Source organism: Canis lupus, chromosome 3, assembly GCF_011100685.1.
Source record: "Canis lupus familiaris isolate Mischka breed German Shepherd chromosome 3, alternate assembly UU_Cfam_GSD_1.0, whole genome shotgun sequence".
NCBI classification, from domain to species: Eukaryota; Metazoa; Chordata; class Mammalia; order Carnivora; family Canidae; genus Canis; species Canis lupus.
Genome location: NC_049224.1, coordinates 56,084,940 through 56,109,547, shown reverse-complemented (window position 1 = coordinate 56,109,547; position 24,608 = coordinate 56,084,940). Strand labels below are relative to the sequence as shown.

At 41.0% G+C, this 24,608-nt stretch overlaps 1 protein-coding gene across 2 annotated transcripts in view; it reads right to left on the bottom strand.

The window, feature by feature from the left end:
* ADAMTSL3 (ADAMTS like 3) overlaps positions 1-24,608 on the bottom strand; it is a 337,319-nt gene that overhangs the window by 70,090 nt on the left and 242,621 nt on the right. For both annotated transcript variants that reach the window (XM_038532980.1, XM_038532981.1), the window contains exons 18-20: positions 20,214-20,406; positions 19,954-20,133; positions 5,632-5,785 (exon numbers count right to left, since the gene is read on the bottom strand). In XM_038532980.1, coding sequence (XP_038388908.1) covers positions 5,632-5,785; positions 19,954-20,133; positions 20,214-20,406 — 527 coding nt within the window. The remainder of the gene's footprint in view (positions 1-5,631; positions 5,786-19,953; positions 20,134-20,213; positions 20,407-24,608) is intronic.

Here is a 24,608-nt window from a genome sequence, read left to right as displayed (position 1 = left end):
CCCCAGACTTCCAGCTTGCACCCTTGTAGTTACCCAATGTCTCCATATAGCTGTCAGAGTAAATAAACCAAAATAAAATCTGACTGTGTCGTCTCCTTGTTGGATAAAATCTAAACTCATTAACATGGAGTCCTAATATCCTCTATAACTAAATTCTCAAGCTTTCTCTTTTGTCATAACCTTGAACCTATGTTCTAATCCCATGGTATTTCTGGTAGTTCTTCCCAACATATGACTCCATTTGACACCCTCTACCTTTCTCCAACTGGTCTCTTCACCCAGAGTCTCCTGTGTCCTCCCCCACATAGGCCTAGAGAATGGACACTGATCTTCCAGAACTCTGCCCAAGGGATCCTCTTCTGTGAAACTTGTCCTGACCTTCTCCTCACCCAGTGGCATTGGCCACTGCCTTCTGCATCCTACCATGGCACCGATGGTGCTTTACTGTTCTCATTTGTTTATGTATATATTTCTCTCCCATTGGACTAGGAGGTCTTTTCCATTTTGTATCATAACATCTAAGACACAGTAGCAGGCAGCCCTGGTGGCTCAGTGGTTTATCTGGGGTGTGATCCTGGAGACCTGGGATCGAGTCCCACATCAGGCTCCCTGCATGGAGCCTGCTTCTCCCTCTGCCTGTGTCTCTGCCTCTCTCTCTCTCTCTCTCTGTCTGTCATGAATAAATAAATAAAATCTTAAAAAAATAAATAAAACACAGTAGCACTTGATGAATGACTGCAGAAAGAATTAATAAGGAAATGGTATCTCTGACACTGAAAACTGTATGTCTAGGCAGAGAGATCGTCTCTGCCCTCAGGGCACAGCATAGCACCTGGTACACAGTAAAATCCTCTTTACTGAATGAATAAATGAATGAATGACTGAGTGTATGCCCTTGGATGCTGCAGGACAGATGATACAATTCTGAAAGGGGTGCTGGCAAGGCAGACCTGTGCCTCCCTGGGCTTCCGAGGGCTGCAGCGAGGTCAGGCAGCATGGGTCACTGGAAGCTGAGCAGGTTACAGGGAGAGGAGAGGCAGGGGGCGCTATAGTCTCTTCTGAAGTCCAACGTATGTGCAGGAGGCGGAGACCTAACGAGGCAGATATGGAGCTGGAACCAAGAGGGAGACCAAGAACTGCAGAGAAGCGACTGCATTCCAGATAACCCTGGCAAGTGGATGGGCAGATCTTGGCATTGCCGTCACAGTGCACACCTGGGTGCCTCCCCTCCCTCAACCATCTTCATCTCAGTACTTTGACCAAAAATAAGAATTCTTCACTAGAACTCAGGAAACCTAAAAACCTAGAGCTATAATTTAAAAAAATCTAAAATCAAACACTACATTTCTATTTAAACCAAGACAGGTAGGGATACCTGAGTGGCTCAGTCAGTTGAGCATCTGACTCTTGGTTTTGGCTAAGGTCATGATCTCAGGGACATGAGACGGAGCCCTGCATCAGACTCTGCACTCAGCCTGCACCCTACTTATATTTCTCTCCCTCTGCCCCTCCCCCCTGTTTCCATGCTCTCTCTCTCTCTCTCTAAAATAAATCTTAAAACAAAAGAAAAAAGAAAGAAACCAAGACAAGTAGACTTTTAACAGCAATATGAGGAAAATCCCAGTCTGACATATTTGGAAAGCATCTCTATGGGTAAGTCACTATGATAAGCACTTCCGGTGGCCTATGTGGAGAAAAGTCCAGGGCTACTGCGAACCTACCCCCTACAAGTACACACCCCTGTGGAACACAAGATACAGCACAAATTGCTCCGTTACATTTTATCCTATCTTAAAGCTATAATAGGAAATAAAGGGATGGCATTAAAAATAACTAATGTTGTTGAGCCTTTAGCATGTGCCTGGCATTGTTGCTAAGCACTTTATAGGTATTATTTCTCAGAACAATCCTATGAGGTAGAGACAATGACTACTCCCATTTTACAGAGGAGGAAACTGAGGCTGCCAGAGATTAAGTAACTAAGGAAAGATTGGAACAACTGGGATTAGAACTCAAGTGAGTTAGCTTAGCCACCATGTTGTATTATCTTCCAGAGATCAATACAGCTAAGAAAGATTATTGGAGAAAGCAGGGTTTGTCGTGGTCTTTCAGGAACAAGAAGACCATCAGTGGCAAGATACAGCAGAAGAATTCAAGGGAGAGGTCAAAGTCTGCAGTGGGGGGAAGCCGGGAATGGAGGGGAGACACAGGCCGGACTGCGAGGTGTTCAGGACATCTCTTCTACCCGCCCTCCATCCACTGCATATCAAAGTTGTCAAAATGAAGTCCAGCAAAACTCATTCCTCCAAAGAGAATGAGTTTTACTTAAGCCTAAGGCTCCAGTTTGAACTTTTATCTACAAATGGAGGCTTGAGAGGGAATAAAGATCACAGCACAGGTGGCCTTGGCCTTTCTTGTCTTCAGACCCCTTCAATAATGCAGGGGTCAGGTCTATAGTGAAGACCATGCATTTCCAGTCTGGGGAGTCGATGGGGGCGGTGCAGAAGTGAGATGAAGAGGAGGTGAAAGTTGGAGGACATATAGGCCTCGATAGTCTCAGTGGAATAAGACAAGTGCACCACCAGAGAAAGGGAATCGGAGCTGCTATGGGATGGTGGATTTTTAGGGGATTTTTAGGAAATAGGAAGAAACATATGATGCCCAAGTAAATCAGACAGTATGAATACCAAGGACGTCTAAATCAGCATGGTGATATTATTTCCTTCAGTGAATCCCAGTAGCTCAGGCCAGGGAACCAAAAGCCAAATAATGTCACCTGAAAAGTAATACAAGGGTGGAAGTGAGCAGATGATCCAGGCAGGGGGTGAAGGGAGGGCAAGCCTAGCTACAGCGAGATGGGGGTGGGGGAGGGAGAGCAGGAAGCTAATTCTGAAGGTCATGTTTGAGCTGGTGTAAGGGGTCACCATGCCAAGGTGATGGGGCAGGGGTCAGTGAAGTGAACAATGGTAGGAGATAGGGATAGAAGGTTAGAAAGGTCATGGGCAGGGATGTTGGTTGTCGCCAAGGAAGAATGGATCTGGAGGTAGTGTGTGCTGGAAAAAAGGTATCCAGTGTCTTGTGATGCAATGAGGGCAACGTTGGTGCTGAGTGCACGATGGTGTTGGGGAAATGGTGCGACAGAGCAGGAGTTGGGAGGGTGGGTGAAGGCCAAGTGTGTCACTTGGCTCTATGATATGGTCAGGGGGAGAAGAGGATGCCACATCACACTGCGAAGGGAGAGGCCAAATCTCAGCAAGCAAGGGCCACTGAGCAAAGGTGACGGTGTGATCCAGGCTACTGCAGAAATGGAGGCCCAGCTCAGGGTGATCTGGCGGGGCTGGGAGCAGAGGCGTTCCCCTCTCTTCTCTGTTTCTATGACCCACATGTTTGGCAAGCCAAGGAATGGGGTGGGGAAAGAAGAGATATTACTGTCTTTTTTTCTTGTGTTTCCCCCCTCCCTAAAATTTATAATTTTACCCTGTTCTCCATTGCATGCTGTAAGAGTTTATAATTTCATCTGCACTGCATTGCGCCTTAATAACCACGCTGTATTTCCGCATGCTATTTTGTGATTATCTTAGAGGAAGCTCCAGTACTCCTGTAGTTTCTTTCTCCTTGAAGGCAATTTACAGCCTAATTGCCTTGCTATGCAACCATCCACAATTAATAAAAGTCAGATAGATAAGTGCTTTGAAGCATGACACTGTGCCATATGCCACAGGCATTCTTGAATTCCAGGACACGACAAAACTTGGGATCTCAAGTTTTTGGAATCTCAAGATTTCGAAAATGTGGTCTCAAAGAATTCCCAGGAAAAAAATGTTGACATTGTCCATGAATCAGCATAGAGAGGCAGCTAATAGCAGGGACTCAGGAATCAGACAGACCTGTGGTCAAACAAGCCAAGGCGTCCAACTGGCAGCTACGGATCTTTGGTCAAGTCTCATACATTCTCTAAGTCTTGGGTTCCTCTGTCTAAATGGAGATGATATTTGTCTCACAAATTGCTGGAGACTGAAGGACTTAATGCATGCAAGGAGCTCCGCATCATAAATGTTCAATAAATAGCTCAAAAATGCTTTTATTTTTAAAGTTATAACTGTTTTTTTTTACTTTGTTTTATGAGTTTCTCCAGGAAAACTATTGACAATTTGGATTTTATATCTAAGGTTTTTTTTTTTTTCAAGCAACATTAACGTAGTTAATTTCTGATTTTTGTTTTCTTCCCATAAGCTCAGGAGGTACCCAAGGGTCTTAATATTACTTTACGGGTAAATAATTAAAGACCATGAACAACAAGGCAGGAGACAGACCAAGAGTCTACTCTGGTGGTCCTACTCTGCCTTCCCAGCTCTGAACACCCCATCACTATTCTGCTGCCTTATTTTTCACTTGCTGTAGGACCAGCCCTCGACTCATTGCTGTCACCCACCCTTCCACATGAAAAACACATGCATATGTGCAAACGTATATTCTGTTGTGTACACTGAAAATACAGAGGAGTCCGACATGCATGTTAGCTTTTGGTTATATATTATTCTAAGCTTAGTATATATTTATATACTTCATACTAAGATTACTATTATTTATTTTCTTTTTTCTTTTTTTTTATTTTTTTTAAATTTAAATTCAACTAATTAACGTGTAATGTATTATTGGTTTCAGAGGCAGAGTTCAGTGATTCATCAGTCTTATATAACACCCAGTGCTCATCACATCACGTGCCCTCCTTAATGCCCATCGCTCAGTTACCCCATCCCCCTACCCCCTCCCGTCCAGTGACCCTCAGTTTGTTCCCTATGATTAAGAGTCTCTTATGGTTTGTCTCCCTCTCTGATTTCATCTTGTCTTATTTTTTCCTCTCTTCCTCTATGTTCCTCTGTTTTGTTTCTTAAATTCCACATATGAGTGAGATCATATGATAATTGTCTTTCTCTGATTGATTTATTTCGCTGAGCATCATACTCCCTAGTTCCATCCATGTCATTGCAAATGGCAAGATTTCCCTTTTTTGATGGCTGAGTAGTATTCCAGTATGTATATATATATATATATACTGATATATATATGTGTGTGTATATATATACACACATTACACTAAGCTTATTACTTACAATTAATTGAAGAAGTGCCCAAATCACCATTAAAAAAAAAAACAATGATAATTTATGTTTTCATCCTTGCTGGTTTTAGATTATACACAAGAACAGATACTTGAATACTTAAAAATACTTAGCTCTTCTACTCGTACTGGAATGGGTCCAAAAGCATTATTGGCGAAGTAAACCAGAAAGTAGTAGTTCAGCTTAACTTCTATAAGGAATACTCCTGAATTGTAAGTGGAAGAAATCGTGGCCAAGTGAAGGACAGAAGGAAGTTTAAATCCAAATTTAAACTAGGAAACCTAATAGATGCATTTGCTAAGTTGTGTGGACATTCCTTAACATTGGTTTTCCTTAGAACTGTATCATGTATTCAACATCATATTGGTTGCTGTTCAAACAATTCTGAGTTCTGCTCGATCTGCTCTACCTACAGATTAGAAACGTGCTGCTTTATGGGAAATAAAGTCACCAGGATGAGAGGAACAGAATGAGTATTTCCTCTGGAGCATGGCCTTTACATACTTACTATTGCACGCAGGCATCTGGCAAGGTCTCATAAGAGGGGGCCCTGGAAGGTCTCGGCACATCATCTCACTGAGAGGCACGCGTCGGCCTTTGGCTGTCAGCCTCTGACACACCTGCTTTCTTCGCTGGGTTCCAACACCACAGCTGACAGAACACTGCAATGAGAGTTAGGCACCTGTCACGTGGCATGTCGGCAGTTATGCACCTGTCACAGCCAACCGCCAAGTGTCCGGCAGCACAACCAGGGCATCTCACAGGTGGCTGTGCCAGTAAGTACGCCATTTCCTAGGCTTGAACCCCTCTTATTTTTTATTTATCTTTTATTTCTTTAATTCAAGTTTATATGACATACACCATTACATTGGTTTCAGGTATACAACACAGTGATTGGACAAGTCCATATGATATTCAGTGCTCACTGCAGTAAGTGCTGTCACCACGGGTCACAACACAGCATCATTACGATGTTACTGACTGTATTCCTCATGCCATGACTTGTCGTGACTTTTATCCCCGTGACTTGTTTTTTTTTTTTTTTTTGACTTATCTTTTATAACACAAGGAGTTCCCTCCTCCCCACCCTCCCTTCCTTCTTCCTCTCTGAGACAGTAATTAATTTCCGGTAATTTACTGTATTGGGGATTTTTTGTCAGTATAATCGATATCTATTTTATATTGGATAAAGCATGAAGATTTTTGGACGAGGAACCTTCTAAAATTTATAACCCAAGATCGAACTAGTTTAGAATAAATTCATTTTATCTTTACTTCTCTCCTGTTTTTACACAGCCTTTAAATGGTTGAAAGGACGTTTCTAAACAAGGTTTGGGTTGTTGTTTGCTTGTTCATTTCTTTTTTTTTTTTTTCATTGAAAACACCAAACTGTTATGGACTTTAAACTAGACAGCCATACTGATTTTTTTTACTTATTTTTTTTTTTTATAGAGTAAGATGAGTACACTCTAAAAAAAAAAAAAAAAAAACCCATGATCATACCCATGACCAAGACTTCAAGAAACAAAAAAGTATTAAAGTTTTTTAAAAATCAAACTACTTTACATAACACTAATATTTGATCATCAATGTGTGCATAACACTGATATTTGATAATAATTCTGTGTACATGCAATCTTAATTTAAAAATGTAATGTAGTTTTATTTTTTTATTTATTTTTTTTGTAATATAGTTTTAGTAGGCATATTAGAAAAAAGGGAACTAAGGTAGAATCAAAGCAGTTGTTAAACATCTGAGGTTTTCTACCCACCATAACAATTAATTCCCAAAAGAACGCTGTAATGTTAAGGAAGAAAACTGAAGAAGCCAACGGAGATTTGGATGGTTGTTTTTAAGGTTTGACTCAGGAGAGTAGCTATTGGCCTACTGCTGAGAAGGATGAAGACATAAGCCCATTTGGTTCTCCCTCTCCCTACAAACCTCCAATTACCTCCATGATCATTTAGGAGACATCTGGATTTCTGATATCTACGTTCTGTATTGAGATGTGATTGTTGACTGATTAGTCTTAACCCTGTACATAAATTAACTCATTACTCATCTTCTGTCTTTTCATCAGTGTCTGTGCATTTATGGTGAGTCATCCTGGCCCTGCAGGATTTTCACAATGTACTTACACATATTCTCTGACTACCTCTCTGTTGCCTTTCTTTTCCATTTAATTTATTTTTATTTTTATTTATTTATTTTTTAAGTAAGTTAATTTTTTATTGGTGTTCAATTTACCAACATACAGAATAACACCCAGTGCTCATCCCATCAAGTGTCCCCCTCAGTGCCCGTCACCCATTCACCCCCACCCCCCGCCCTCCTCCCCTTCCACCACCCCTAGTTCATTTCCCAGAGTTAGGAGTCTTTATGTTCTGTCTCCCTTTCTGATATTTCCCACACATTTCTTCTCCCTTCCCTTATATTCCCTTTCACTATTATTTATATTCCCCAAATGAATGAGAACATACACTGTTTGTCCTTCTCCGATTGACTTATTTCACTCAGCATAATACCCTCCAGTTCCATCCACGTCGAAGCAAATGGTGGGTATTTGTCGTTTCTAATAGCTGAGTAATATTCCACTGTATACATAAACCACATCTTCTTTATCCATTCATCTTTCGATGGACACCGAGGCTCCTTCCACAGTTTGGCTATTGTGGACATTGCTGCTAGAAACATCGGGGTGCAGGTGTCCCGGCGTTTCATTGCATCTGAATCTTTGGGGTAAATCCCCAATAGTGCAATTGCTGGGTCGTAGGGCAGGTCTATTTTTAACTCTTTGAGGAACCTCCACACAGTTTTCCAGAGTGGCTGCACCAGTTCACATTCCCACCAACAGTGTAAGAGGGTTCCCTTTTCTCCGCATCCTCTCCAACATTTGTGGTTTCCTGCCTTGTTAATTTTCCCCATTCTCACTGGTGTGAGGTGGTATCTCATTGTGGTTTTGATTTGTATTTCCCTGATGGCAAGTGATGCGGAGCATTTTCTCATGTGCGTGTTGGCCACGCCTATGTCTTCCTCTGTGAGGTTTCTGTTCATGTCTTTTGCCCATTTCATGATTGGATTGTTTGTTTCTTTGGTGTTGAGTTTAATAAGTTCTTTATAGATCTTGGAAACTAGCCCTTTCTGATACATCATTTGCAAATATCTTCTCCCATTCTGTAGGTTGTCTTTGAGTTTTGTTGACTGTATCCTTTGTTGTGCAAAAGCTTCTTATCTTGATGAAGTCCCAATAGTTCATTTTTGCTTTTGTTTCTTTTGCCTTCGTGGATGTATCTTGCAAGAAGTTACTGTGGCTGAGTTCAAAAAGGGTGTTGCCTGTGTTCTCCTCTAGGATTTTGATGGAATCTTGTCTCACATTTAGATCTTTCATCCATTTTGAGTTTATCTTTGCGTATGGTGAAAGAGAGTGAGACAGGGATGTCCACTCTCACCACTGCTATTCAACATAGTATTGGAAGTCCTAGCCTCAGCAATCAGACAACAAAAAGACATTAAAGGCATTCAAATTGGCAAAGAAGAAGTCAAACTCTCCCTCTTCGCCGATGACATGATACTCTACATAGAAAACCCAAAAGCCTCCACCCCAAGATTGCTAGAACTCATACAGCAATTTGGTAGCGTGGCAGGATACAAAATCAATGCCCAGAAATCAATGGCATTTCTATACACTAACAATGAGACTGAAGAAAGAGAAATTAAGGAGTCAATCCCATTTACAATTGCACCCAAAAGCATAAGATACCTAGGAATAAACCTAACCAAAGAGGTAAAGGATCTATACCTTAAAAACTCTAGAACACTTCTGAAAGAAATTGAGGAAGACACAAAGAGATGGAAAAATATTCCATGCTCATGGATTGGCAGAATTAATATTGTGAAAATGTCAATGCTACCCAGGGCAATTTACACGTTTAATGCAATCCCTATCAAAATACCATGGACTTTCTTCAGAGAGTTAGAACAAATTATTTTAAGATTTGTGTGGAATCAGAAAAGACCCCGAATAGCCAGGGGAATTTTAAAAAAGAAAACCATAGCTGGGGGCATCACAATGCCAGATTTCAGGTTGTACTACAAAGCTGTGGTCATCAAGACAGTGTGGAACTGGCACAAAAACAGACACATAGATCAATGGAACAGAATAGAGAACCCAGAAGTGGACCCTGAACTTTATGGTCAACTAATATTCGATAAAGGAGGAAAGACTATCCACTGGAAGAAAGACAGTCTCTTCAATAAATGGTGCTGGGAAAATTGGACATCCACATGCAGAAGAATGAAACTAGGCCACTCTCTTGCACCATACACAAAGATAAATCCATTTAATTTATTTTTAATGTTTTATTATAAATTCAATTAACATATAGTGCATTATTAGTTTCAGGGGGAGAATTCGGTGATTCATGAATTGTATATGGCACTCAGTGCTCATTACTTCATGCCCATCACCCAGGTACCCCATCTACCCCTTCCCCTCCAGCAACCCTCAGTTTGTTTCCTAGAGTTAAGAGTCTCTTATGGTTTGTCTCCCTCCATGTTTTCATCTTACTTTATTTTCCCTCCTTCCCCTATGTTCATCTGTTTTTTTTATAAATTTAATTTTTATTGGCGTTCAATTTGCCAACATATAGAATAACACCCAGTGCTCATCCCATCAAGTGCCCACCTCAGTGCCCATCACCTAGTCACCCCCACCCCCCTCCCTCCTCCCCTTCCACCACCCCTAGTTCATTTCCCAGAGTTAGGAGTCTTTCATGTTCTGTCTCCCTTTCTGATAATTCCCACTCATTGTTCATCTGTTTTGTTTCTTAAATTCCACATATGAGTGAGATCATATGGTATTTGTCTTTCTCTAGCTGACTTATTTTGCTTAGCATAGTACCCTCTAATTCCATCCACATTGCAAATTGTATGATTTTATATTCTTTTTGATGGCTGAGTAGTATTCCAGTGTGTGTGTGTGTGTGTGTGTGTGTGTGTGTGTGTGTGTGTGTGTGTATCATATCTTTATCCATTTATCTGTCAATGGACATTTAGGCTCTTTCCATAGACTGGCTATTGTGGACACTGCTGCTATAAACATTGGGGTGCAGGTGCCCCTTCGGATCACTACATTTGTTTCCCCTGGATAAATACCTAGTAATGCAGTTGCTGGTCATAGAGTAGCTCTATTTTTAACTTTTTGAGGAACTTCAAGAAGGCTGCACCAGTTTGCATTCCCATCAACAGTATAAGAGGGTTCCCCTTTCTCCACATCCTCACCAACACCTGTTGTTTCCTGGCTTGTTCATTTTAGCCATTCTGAGAGGTGTGAGGTGGTATCTCATTGTCATTTTGATCTGTATCTCCCTGATGCCTTTCTACATGATGAACACCAAGAGGAAGAACGGATAGTTGGGTCTGATTCTCTTTCCCTTTGAACTGTGCAGACCCTGTTCCACTGTCTTCATGCACTGAATGCTACTGTGAGGATATGTGCAGCCAAACAGGGAGTTTTTGTTGTGTATCCATTTGCCCTTTCTGCTCAGAGGCCTGGGGGCTCCTTCTCTATCCATGAAGTTCTGCACTGTAAGCACGCTGTGTCGCACTGGGTCATATCTTCTTGGCACATTAGTACGCCATTATGACTTACAGACCAAAGCTTTTATCCAAGAAAGGTTTTTATTATTACTATTTGTTATTAATAAATTCTCCTTTATTATCTCTGAATATTTCTCTCTTTTATTTTCTGTGCCATTTGATCTGTTCTTTTCACAAATGAACTTGGGTTATTTCCTTTCCATCTTTCATGTCCACAGCTGCCCCTGAAAATCAGTGCACATCTGTGCTCTTTCCCCACATAGTAGACGCATCATTCCAGCCTGTACACATCTGTCTTCTGTCACTTTCTTTAACTTTGTTGTTGTTTGTAATATGTTTTTTTTTGCAGCAGGCTTTTTTTGCCCTGAATGTTCCAACTGTCTTCTCCTTTTGTTGACTTACGATCTCATTTTGAGCTCAAACCTTGTTTTAAAGCCACTTTCCCGCCAGACACCATAACTATAATTTTCTCAGGGACACAGAGCCTATTTGTTGGCAGTGTTCCCTGGGGGATAGTGTTGTGATATTACCATCATTCGTGTGGCTCTTGCCTGGTGTTGATGCACGGGTTTTATGCTGGAGCTCTGAGTGCAGCTCTTTGCCAACAATGTGGGCAGAGGATGAGGAAGGGCAGCTTACATCTGTTGTGTGCAACACTCTGGCACCGCATTTTCATTTCTGTTGCCCATGTCTGTTCAGCTCTTGGCATTTGAGTGGCTGGTGTGACTCAGAGAAAAGCCTCTTCCGCAACTGGCTCACTGTGTAATAATCCAGCAACTGCTGCCCCTTCTTCCCACTTCTTCACCCCTGGCAGCCATCCCTCGGCCAGGAGGGCCACAAATGCCATGTCTCCTTTGGTGCCACCTGCCCGCAGTTCTGCAGGGACATTCTCAGGGCAGCTTACCTGCCCTCTGTAATCAGAGGACCATTGAATAGGCCCCAGAGGACTGTCACATGTCGTCCTAGGGAGATCTATACCGAGCACGGCGCCCGAGGGATACTTGCCAGCTCGCAGCCTTCCCTCTCATTTTGGCCCAGGTTTTACGGCCTTTGGCAGGTGTGTTCCATGATTTATAGTTTGGGATTCTAGCCATTTCATTGTTCACTGAAGACAAACTGTTCCCTCTCTTCCATTCTCCTTGTGGGTTTTTTTGTTGGATTTCAAAGGAGTAGAATGGAATTTTCTTAAAGTCCTTTATTGTCATTGTTAACAAGAAGCCCTCAACTATTCATATTTTCAGTACAGAGAAAAGCTTTTTGTAAACTTTTGAACAAGTAACTTTATTTTTTTAAATTTATGATTTACTATTTTTTAACCAACTCAAATCATCATCTAGGAGTTTCTCATTTAATAAAAATTAACATCAACTTCTTTTTCTTTTTAAAGATTTATTTATTTTAGAGAAAGACGGAGAAAAGGAGGAGCAGAAAGAGAAGGAGAGGGAGAGAATCCTTAAGCAGGCTCCCCACTGAGGACAGAGTCCAATGTGGGGCTCAATCCTAGGACTTCGAGATCACAACCTGAGCTGAAATTAAGGGTTAGCTGCCCAACCAACTAAATCACCCATGTACTGCAAAAATTCACACAAACTTTTTAATGTCGGTTCATGTAACAGTGAGTTACATAATTGCCAGTCTCCGCTCATAAGCCATTTCTAATAATAAATATATGATTTTTTCCTCCCCATTATGAAGCATCATAATGAGGAGCATCATTTGTAAACTCCCTCTTGGGATGGAGGTCTTATGTGACCTTGTGTTTTCTAAGTTCAAAGTTAGGGTGCCATTAAAGAATGTTCCCAACTCAGAAAAAGAGGAAGGGACAGAATCAGTGCCATTAATTACAATTCACAAAGCCACAACCTTTTGCCAAAGCTTTTGCTATTTATTCTACAGAAATCTGGTAGACTCCTTGGGAAGAGCTCCAGGGAACAATATACCTTGAGTTTTTGCAACTTTGTAACTATTTATCTGTGATCTTTACACTTTAAGGTCACCTTGGTAGGATATAACATCCTTGGCTCACATTTTCTTTTTTGTAGTATATTAAATCTGTTGCTCCATTGCTTTCTAGTATGAAGTGGTCTTGTCAAGAAGTCTGCTGCTAATCTGATTTTCTTTCCCAAGTCACGAGCAAGTGACTTGGTCTTTTTGCCTGGATACACAAGTACATTTTCCCTTATCTTTAAAACCAATACTTCAGCAGAAGATGTCTTGATATTAGCCATGGTGGGTCCATTTACCCAGGGTTGTGGTGTCCCCTTTCAATATTGTGATTTGTGTTAAATAGTGATTTTATTTATAGTTTTGTCTTGTTGTTTTGGTTTTCTTTTCTTGGAACTCTAGTATACTTATATATTGGATTTTATTTCCTCTTTCATATCTATTTTTACTTGAATTCTATTTTTCTTTGATTATTTTCAATCCCCTCCTTTCTTTCATTTCTCTTATTACCCTTGTTTCTAGTTTACTCTCCACTTGAGAAATTTTCCCCATAAGTTTTCTGGTTCTCTCCTGAACCACGTTAGTTCTTTTTGGTCACATCCCCCTGTTATTTATTCAACTCATGCCTGGGTTTTACTGTTTCTGATTTGTTTCTGTGTATTTCTTAATTTCTTTCAGCTCATTTCAAAACAGTAAGTTATATTCTCATCCGAGGCCAAATTTTCATGATGTTGCTATGCTATTGACACTTTTAGCTTACAGTATCTTTGTATGGGGCTTGCTGACACTCCTATTTAAATGAGATAATTTTTTGTTTCTGAACTTTTAGGAAAGTATACGGAGGTGGCAGTGTTTTGAGGTCATTGCCTTCACTGTTCCCTCTTCTGGTGTTGAAGAGAAGTATTCAACAGTTTGGACACAGTTCTGAGATTCATATGTTCTGGAATCTTCTGTTCCCAGGGGTCTGAGCTTTCCTTCCCTTCCTTTTCATATCCTTGCTCAGCTTGGATTACAGTTATGGCAGGTGTGCCGTGTATTGCTTTGGCTCTTAGAGATGTGCATTCCCCTCATGCTCTCCAGTCTACTTAAGGCCTAAGTGGGTCTACATGATCTTCCTTGCACTCAACCATAGCCTGGGACCCAGAGTCCTCTCTTCTGTGTCACTGACGGGTCTCAGACCCTGAGGTGGCATGCATCATTGACTTCTGTGTTCCCTGGATTTTGGCTTGCTCTTACCTTCTTTCTGTTGGCCTAGCTGTTAAACTTAGAGTTTCTGCACAGTTTCCTTGACTGTGTGTGGTTGGGCCTCACCCATGTGTCTCACTCATGTTAAAGTGGCTATCTGTGTTTTTTTCTTTCTTTTGGCAATCCTAATTGTTCTGTTTTCTTTGTTTCTTTAGACCGAAGTATAGTTGATATACAATAATATATTAGTTTCAATATATTATTATATATTATATAGGTGTACAACAGAGTTTCAGGTGTACAACAGAGTAATTTGACCTCTCTATATACGTTACCAGATGCTCACCATGATATGTGGAGTCACCTTCTGTCACCACACAGAGTTATTACAATATTACTGACGCTATGCCTTGTGCTGTGCTTTTCATTCCTGTGACTTATTTACTTTGTAGCTGGAAGTTTGTACCTCCTTAGGCCCCTCACCATGAGGGATCTAGTATATTCTATAGCCATGCAACCATTGTGATTTTGCTTCACCGGAAGCCTCCTACTTTCAAAAGAATTCCTAGCGATGACATACACATATATATCATGGTATTCATTTCTCCACGGTTCAACTACTGCTTAAATGCTGATGCTTCCCACACTTTAGCGCAGATCTCTCCTTAATGATGACTTGTTAGGCACTTAGCTACACACACATCAAAATAGACTCATTTTCTCTTTCAAGTCACCTCCCCAATGTGTTTTTCCTTGCCCAATTTGTTTTAAAATTAATGCCGGCTCTATCCACAACCCTTCTTTTCCATTTCTTTCTTACCACTTCAGTAATGAAATCTGTCTGCGATATATGCTAAAAACATCTCTTACTACTATCTCCTATTCTCTACCCAACTGCTTCCTTATTCTCCTTGGTTTTATTCTACCCTCTCCTAAAAAGCTCTCCCAGGATCCAGTTCCTTCTCCCCCAACACACTGTTCATACCACAGCCAGAAGCACATAAAAGGCTGCATTTGCCTTCTCTATTCAGAAACCTTCCTTGGTGTCCTCACCACTTCAGGGACCAGCAGACACTCAAGGTCCTTCCCCATCTGACAGCAACCTCTCCTCTCTATCTCATCCTTCCATTCCTCTACAGCATCCTCATCTCCAGCCACATAAGCCTGACAAGTCCACCACCTGTGCCTCCGGGTGCACTCCTATCACCACCTGGACCACCTGGGGCTCATTTCCACCCAGCCTGCACTCAACCTTTAAGACTCAACTCTAGAGTCGCGTCTTCTGCAGCACTTCCTTGGAACCCACACAGATGTAAATGTCTCCCCTCGATTTCCATGCAGTTCTGTAGATGGGAGTCCTTGTGGGGCTTGTTACATAATTTTTTTGTGTCTGCTTCATTAAACTGTGAGCTAACTGAAGGCCGCATTCTTGGCTGTCTCAGGTCCCTAGGGCCTGGGCTAGTCAATACAGCAGTGCTCCATCAGTGTCTGTTGGTGACAGGACAGGGCTGTGGCAACAGGCATGTTCAATTTAGAAGCCTTTATAAGTCTAATTTTAGTCAACAAGTGTTTACCAAGCACCCAGTGGGATGCACAGATGCAGAAATGGTCCTTTTCCTCTGGCAACTACAGTCTAGTCAAGAAAATAAGGCATATTCGGGTGTGTGTGTGTATGTGTCTATTATTTAAAATAAGTGGAACAGAGAGAAGTGCATGGACTTGAATGCACTGGGTATATTTCAAGTAGGTCAAAATATAAGAATAAACTGTCATCTTGAGTCTAAAAAGACATTATTCAAATAGGAGAGTAGTTATCTACAAAATTATTAATATTTCAAAACTCATAATACTATGATAATAAAAAAGTAAAATGAAGTTTTAGAATAAACCTTGAGAGCTGGAATAGCCTTTTATTCATGGAAGGAATACCTAATGCATTTGGATCAATCACCATGGATCAAGACCAAACTAACCCTGCAGGATAATGATGGATAGTTTTCATCTAGAGATCAGATATTTCCTAGCTTTGCCAAGCACCAATTATGAAGATAAAAATAAAAACAACACCTTAGAGAAGCCCAACCAAGGTTCTTAAACTCTGTGCAAAAGAGTCCAGACATGGGTACTTCTTTAGATCATTTTCATCCTAAGTAACCATCAATAAGCTAAAAATTGTCTTATCAATAGTATTATGTGTGTGTATGTGTGTGTGCATGTGTAACTCCTTTCTGTGGCTGTGTGTTGGTAAACTACACAAGTTCTTAGGGACAGAGCACTTACTATAACATTTGCTAACTTCTGTGGTATAAATGCTCCCATCATGGCTGATTTCAAATTATCAACCTGACATCACTGAGCACAAGGTAAGAGATCACAGTTTGGTTTTGCAAGCTGGTATGGACAGGCTTTAACAAACTGCTACTTTCATGAGTCATAATTAGTAAGCCTACTGAAAATTAGAATGCCATATTTATAAATCCATGTGTCTAGGACATGTCTTGAGATGTTCTTTGTAAAAATATTCTCATTAAAGAGATCTCCTTTTTACTTAGCATATGGATATATTTTAAGAATTGAAGAGTTAGAAGGTATCAGTAACCAAACACAGGAGCCAAAGATGGCAGAGATGATCATAAGTGTTGGAAAGATGGTGGAGTGAGGTGGGGATCTGATTGGAAATGAAGAGGTTGTCTCTTTGCTTTCCCAGGATTAAGACACATCCTATTTGGAGACCTGGGGACACTGCATTGAACAGAAGGTTATAGACTGTTTCTCAATATAGAGAACTATCTATAGAAGTCAGAGAAGAGGTCAGGACACAGAACCAGCCATGGAGGAAAAATGCAGTGATGTATATCAAATATCTGGTCAAATATAGAGCTTTCTGGAGATCTGGAAGAAGGCAAATCCATCAACAAGATGTAATTAAGTAAACAGGAAAAATAAAAAACACCAAGAAACATCATGAAGGAGAATGATTAAGGTAGGCAAAATGGTAAAATACTCTATCAAAATACAGAGAATCAAGAATGAGGAATGGTTTTACTGATTTCCGCCAAGGAATGAGCCATAAAACAGGCTGCAAGGGGTCCATGGAGCACAGGAATCCACCATTTGGGAAGACTGCCCATATATGAGTCAATACTCCCTTCTTACAACTTGAAATGTGATGTAAGAATTGAAGGCTTCTTCCTGCCTAAAACTTAGTTCAGATCTAAAAACTAATGAGCCAATGAAGGAAGAAAGCCCAAACATGCCATGAATAGAGCTAGTGTCAGGAAAGAGGACTATTCCAGCTGCAGGCTGAGAGGTCTGGCTCAGTGAAAAATGGGCATTCTGGCATGGCTCCTAAGCCTCTCTGGGTCCAGGGTTGGTGGCCAGTTCCAGTGTAGAAAGGCCTTATCCAGAACCACAAGATGGATGGCTGCCCCCAAGTGAGCTAGCCTGCGGCAGAAGGATCAGTCTGGCAGAAACCTTTGGAGAAGGTGGCAGTTTGGCATCAGAGCCTCTGCCAAAACAAAGTAACTCTGAAATGAAAGGAAATTTCAACTAACAGGAGAAAAGCTGAACCCAGTAGGAAACCCAACATGTGTGCCTGACTCTTCGATCCCAAGTCTGGATGTTCGCTTTTGGTCTCAAAGGCTGAGACTGGCTCTGCCTTCCTGAGCCTGTGTGCACACCCACCCTCCCTCTTGGACATTTTCTAGAGATACAGCTTTGGCTGGGAGGGAGAAGATGTCTTGACTGTGCTTGAGCTGATCTCTGGGGGTGACTACCAATTTGCTCTTGCCCTGCCCAGTGGTTGCCTAGGAAACCGACTCACCTGGGGTCCAATCTAGCTCATCTGGGTAACCTTCACTTCTGTCTCTTCTCATTTCTCCCTGTAAAAAGCCCCCCCCCCTTTTTTTTTTAAAGATGTATTTATTTTAGGGAGAGAGAGAGCATGAATAAGATACTCAGGAAGTAGCTCCCATTGAAATGCAATAAAAATTTGGGTCATTGTGAGTTAAAGCTGGGAAATGCTACATGATTTCAGGGGTTAAGAGATTTCACAGAAAAGGAAAGCTCAGATATGGATCCAGGACCTGAGAGCAAAGACAAGAGCAAAGACACAAAGGCAACCATGAGTGGATGTGCCGACTGTGTTACTTCAACGATACATAGCCAACAGCTGCCAATTCATTGTTCGCAGAAGGAATGGACAGGGGAGGAAAGCACCTCCAGCCTCCACTCTACGAGGCCAATGAGAAGAGCTTGTTCTATTCTCAAGGCAAAGGAGAAAAGAAAGAAGTAGAATGCCATACTTCAGGGTACAGGAAGGGTTCTAGGTGTTCCCTGGCTGCATCTAAAACAAGGTGCCTGGTTTCCCCTCAACCCCTGATCACTCCTGCCCTTCCCTTCTTGCCTCTTCCCCTTGGGTTATGGCAGGACTTGCTCAGAGAAATCATTTCCCACAGCTGTTCCTACCTTGGATACAAACTTAAGGGCTGAGCAACCCTCACAAGGATGAGGGGCGGGTAGAGAAATGCTTCTCCAACTATGATGTGCTTTACAACACTTGGAGATCTTGCTGAAATGCATAGTCTGAACCTTTAGATCTCAGCTGGAGGCACTTGAGAGTCCTCATTTCTTGTGAGCTCCCACCTTGTAAAGAGACACCCATTGGTTTGGTTCTTGAGGCACACTCCATGTAACAAGAAGATAAAGTACCACAATGCTAAGAGTTCTCTCCACGACTGCCTGGCAGCCCGTCCTTCCTTACAGTTCTGTCCCTAACTTCATGGAGATAGTAATTGGATTATCCCCTCTCAGAGAGAGTGGCAGGACTTCACTCTTGGGGCTTAACTGGGTGACTGGAATAAATATTGCCTACCCACTAGCCTACCTAGATACCCTCCTGTCTAATGCCTTTGCCCAATTCCCCCTGCCTAACCCAGTCTCAAAGAAATGCTTCTCCCTTGGGGTCTCCATTGTTCCTTATATAGAGAGGAGGGGAAACAAAGCAAACCAGCTTTTACAGGTGAAGATCCCCAGGGCAGATTTCTACCTGTCCTTCCACATCCCTAGCCTGAGAAAGATGCCTCACCTATAATAGTCTCATCTCTCATTCCAGGCCCTGACTGTAGGAGGAAATAATTCTGTCCCTCATGTTACTGATATACAGTGAAGCAACTCATAGAGGGAAGTCTTGGCCACTGGCTCTGGCTCCTTGGGAGTTAGACAGAGTGAGCGGGGCATGGTGGCTCAATCCTGGGGCTCTTACTGCTCTAAAAACCCTGCAAACATGGGCTCATTTCCTGGGCATTTTCTGAGAGTTTAGGGAAACATTTATATGTCAGCTCTCCTGGATGAGGACAATGACCAGCAGCTAGCTTGTCAATTAAGACAATCTTTGAATACTAGCACTTCATTGAGCTATGTAGTTAAGACAAGAAAAATATAAAGCCAGAGAACGTGTAAGCAGAAGTAATATTGATCCAACCTATGCCGGAAGCATGTGAGCTTTCTCTTGGGAAGATCACAGGGCCCACTCTGCTAGGGGTTTCTGTCCTAATATTTCATGTTATCCTCACAGCAACCACTGCATGTAAATAAAGGAAAGTGGGGCTCAGACAGGTTAACTATATTGGACCCAGTTTCTAGGCAACAGAGCTGGAAATCCATCATGGGTGTGTCTGGCACAAAAATACTCGTGCATGAAAGACATGTGTGTACACACTTTGTACTAACCTTGGATTCCACAAACCTGGGCTCGAATCCTGGCTCTACCCTTGGGAAAGCCACAAGTCCTCATATACACACATGGACATGATGTCTGCTGCTGGTACCCTTGTAGAATTGTAGGATGAGATGAGCATAACAGGTTTTGGCTGTGCCCAGCCCTGAATTTAGGTCTCAGGGAAGTTCAGCAAGTCGGCAACTGCCCTTTCTTGTTTGTGCAGATGATTTGTGATGTCAGATTGCCTCTCCACCTCCACTGGACAACCCAGGTTACATACCCCAACCACCTGCCTCAGGATCATCTTGTGGAGGAAATAACTAGAGTCTGAAGCAAAGAAGGGGCAAAAAAGAGGGGACTGTGAGGTTAGGAATGTCCCTTACCTTCGACCAGTCCCCCACAGTTATATGCGGAGGGCAGTCTGTTCTGGCACAGGACTTATGGGAAGATGCCTTGGGTCCTTGGCACAGTTCATCGGAGAGATTCAAGAAGCTGCCATCTGTTAACAGCTGCCGACAAGTGACTCTTCTATTGTGAGTTCCCCCACCACATGTCCTGGAACACTGAGAAGATGGAAGGAGGCGGGTCAGGGTTCTTACGGTCCCAGATGGGGTGGGCGATGGGGGCCCCCCATCTGCCATACCTGTTGCCATTCTTCAATGTGCCAGCTAGGAGGGCAATCAAACTGATTGCATGCTTGTAAGGCATGGGGCTTTTCGTCTCCACATTCCTCAGCAGGGGCTGGGGACTCCCCAGGGTGCAAGCAGTACACCTCTCGGGTCTGGATTCCAACACCACAGGTAGCTGAGCAGGGGCCCCAAGAGCCTGTGTACCACCTGCACCAAAACACAACACGAGAAGTAGAAGTGTCTGGTGAGACTATGTGCAATGGTCAGAGCATAGACAATTTCAAGTTTTCTTGGGATGTCCAGACTTCCTGCTCTGTGGCAGACCTCAGAGTCACAACATCCCCACCACTAAATGTGATTAAAATATAGGAACATAATATTTAGAGGCAAAAAATGTTGGGAAAGAGTTTAAAGGTTTTACCCATTTGGGAAAGCCCAGAGCACAAAAGAAGCAGATTTCTCTCCATTCTAACATACCACCAAATATCCATAATAAAATCTTGGGTTTTGTTTTGAATAGAGCCCCAAGGCAAGCATGATTTATACGGGTGTCAAAAGAAATTTTAAATGCTCAAAAGCACACTTCAGGAAATTTTCAGGGCACCTGGATTCATTATTTGGAATATCCCTAAGAAAATTCTTCTCTGTTAGGATTGGATTTACAACACGTATATATAATGTGATTCCTTTCCAGTAAGATCTTGGAAAAATCAGGTTTTCTCATGAAACATCTGTAAAAATGAAAAACCAGGGCAGCTGCTTTTGATACATATTTCCAAAGTGCATTCAAGGAAGATTCTCTCAATTCACACTCCCAGTAGAAGCATGTGAGGGTGCCTGGCTTCCTACACCCATATCAACACTGGACAGTATCTCTGCCCATCTGAGGTGTGAAAAGTTGTACATTATACTTATCTTAATTTGTGGATATTTAATTACTAGTGAACATGGATTTTTAACTAGTTACCATAGAGCTATATCACAAGGAAATAATTTTAAAATGCTTAAAATTGGCATGAAGGGATGTTTGCTCCAAGGTAGTTTGTAATAAAAAAAAAAATAAAAAGTTTTGCAAAATGGAAGGAAACAATCTAAATGTTCTACAATAAAGGGTAAAATAAGTAATTATATATTCATACAACACAATGCTAACAGTCATTTAAAAATGAAGTACAGTTATTGATATAGAAATAAATTTATATATTTTTTTGAGAAAACAGAAATACCTTATAGTGTTTTTTTATACATTTATAAATGCAAGTAGAAAAACGTCTGGATTATTATATATCAGAATGTTAACAGTGATGTTCTCTAAGTGATAGAGGATTTTTATTTTCTTTATTCTTGCCAGTATTTTCTCCTGTTTTTTTCTTAAAATAAACATTCATTATTAGAAAAAACAAGTTAATTCTTTGAAAAATTTTTTATCTAATTTTTTCCTTATCTAAAGGCAACCTCCAGTTTTTCTGATTTCTAATTTTCCATAATAAACATTTTTAACTTGTATAAATAAGAGGAAAAATTAAAAATGAAAAATATTCAAGACAAATATAATGGGAAAAATATTAAAATTTTTACTTATGAAGACAAAATTTCACAATATATAATCATATAACTATGAAGACTGAATAAAAAGTATTTATGAAGTACAGCTGTAAGATATAAAAAAATGGAAGCATAATAAAAAATTTAAAAAGCTATAAAATACTTCTCTAAGCCCCTGATATATCAGCAAGGCAAACCTTAATAAGAATACAGAGAATTGAGGTGCCTGAGTAGCTCAGTGCATTAGGCATCTGACTTTAAGATTTCATTTATTTATTCATGAGAGACACACACAGAGAGAGAGGCAGAGACACAGGCAGAGAGAGAAGCAGGCTCTATGTGGGGAGCCTGACATGGGACTCGATCCCGGGACTCCAGAAACATGTCCTGGGCTGAAGACAGGTGCCAAACCCGCTGAGCCACTCAGGGATCCCCAAGACATTTGACTCTTGATTTTGACTCAGGTCATGATCTCAGGATCTTGGGGTCAAGCCCCATGTCAGGCTCTGTACTCACTATGCCATCTACTTGAGATTCTCTCTCCCTCTCCCTCTGCCCACCCCCACTCATGCATGTGCACTCTGTCTCTCAAATAAATCTTTTTTAAAAAAGTATATAGAAAACTAAACAACACATTTGAAAACCTTGATGAAATAAATAACTTTTTAGGAAATTACAAAATTTCTATTCAAGATAGGGACTAGATCCTGTTAACTTTGTGGTTGAGTTCCTACAAATTTTAAAGAAACAGGTGAATTTCCATGTCATTTTAAAAGTATATACAATACTAGTTAATGAAGGACATAAGGATAAAAATGTTTTCTAATACAAAACAAACATCTCAGTAAACCAGAAATCAATTGGAAGCACAGTGGTAGCATGAACTAAAGTTGTCCAGGTTTAGTGGATGCCAAGATTGGAAACTTACAATGGCAGCTGGGAGTTCTATTTGTACGGGGAAATTAAGAAAATAGCACCACAGTGTGGGGGTGACTGAAGCTAAACTCACTTGTAGAAACACAACTGGGTAAGACTCCCTGACCCATAACTGAAGGCTAGAAAAAAAGCAGCCTGTTTATGTGCTTGGAATTGATCAGCTGCCTGGGATAACATAAAAGAATAGAGATAACCTGGAGCCTGCTTATTTTTCTGAAAGATTTATTTATTTATTTATTTATTGGAGAGAGAGTGCACAAGCGGGGAGGGCTGGAAGGAGAGGCAGAGAGAATTTCAAGCAGACTCTGTGCTAAGCGCAGAGCCTGATGCATGGCTCAATCTCACAACCCTAAAACCATGACCTGATAGGAAACCAAGAGTCAGAGGCTTAACTGAATGAGCCTCCCAGGCACCCCTTGAGACTACTTTTGAGCCAAACTATCATATAATATTCTGGGAGGGGTTCTGCAATATTTCACCTGGAATGAGAGCCCAAAAGAAGCAATATGAGACCTGGCTCTGATCTGAGGATCTTGGGGAGAGATATTCATTCAGGTAAGCACAAAAGCCCCAGATAGGAATATATAACACCCATTTAATATGAGCTTGTAAACCAAAAGGTCCAAAGAGAGAAAAAAAAATACTGACGTGAAAGATAGCAAACACACTCACAACAGATGAGAGAATTCTTCCCTAAAGAAGTAGAAATAATAATAGCACTACTTGCATACCATGTACTATTTCCCACATTTGGTTTTAATATAATACTCATGTTATCTTCATAGTATCTGAAAAAAAAACTTTAATATAACTATGTGGGATTTTTTTTTTATTCTTCAGGGCTAATAGTGATTCAGGAAATAGCAGATTGATTGCATATGCTTACTTCTGTTCCCTTCCAACCACATCCCAAAAAATACCCAATAAAAAGACAGGAAAAAGATAAAAGTGGAATTAAACAAAAGCATATAGCCATAAAGATAAAGAGACTGTGAGAGATGCAGTTGAAACATTTTATAAGCTGGAGAGAAGATGGAAAGTGATGTTTAACTTAGCAGTCTGGAGAAATCTAAAAACCAAGCCAATAGTTGGGAAACTCCAAAAGCAAGAAGCCATGAAGGGATCAGACACAACATATTTCTAAAAGTGGGGTATAGCTGAAGCTAAAATAGATTCACTGAAAGTCTATAAAAACCTGAAATCCTTTTGTGTCTCTTAGGCATGCAGGAGATTTATTCTCCTGCACCCAGCAAGAGAGTGAGAGGCTACTTAAGGGCTTGGGGAATAGCAAAAAGTGGGAGACTGTACTAAAATAGGGATTAAGTGAGGGTTTATGTATTATCAGGTGAGACCACCAGACTTCTTCCCTGACTTGGCTCAGAGAAAACAGTCCCAATCAGACTTGTATTCCTTTCCTACTCTCAGACAAAAGATTGGAGAAATCCTCCCTAGAAACATTAACTGGCTTGAGAGCAAAAAAAATTCAGGATATCTCCCTCTGAAATAGCCCATCGAGATCACTCTACAGTGATGCCTACCATTCAACGAATTTTGTCCATATACACAGGGCTTCCAATCTGCTTTTTAGTGTGTCATTCTTAAATAAGTAGATAGTCAAGGAACATAAAATATTTAATGAAAACATCTAAGAAAAAAGAAACAAAAGTAGGCATACAGGAGAAAACATATACAATGCAAAGTACAGAAGAGAATAAAACAAAACTAATATAAAATAAAACTCCATAATTCATATTCAAGAAACAGAAGATATCGTATTCACAAAATGAAAACAGGACGTTATTAAGAAAGGTACTAGGAACCTACAGAGAACCAAAAAAGACTCTTGTAAATCAAAAATGACTAAATAAAAATGTAACCGATCAGTTGAAAATAGAAGTAAAGAAAACTCTCAAAAGTAGGAATAAAAG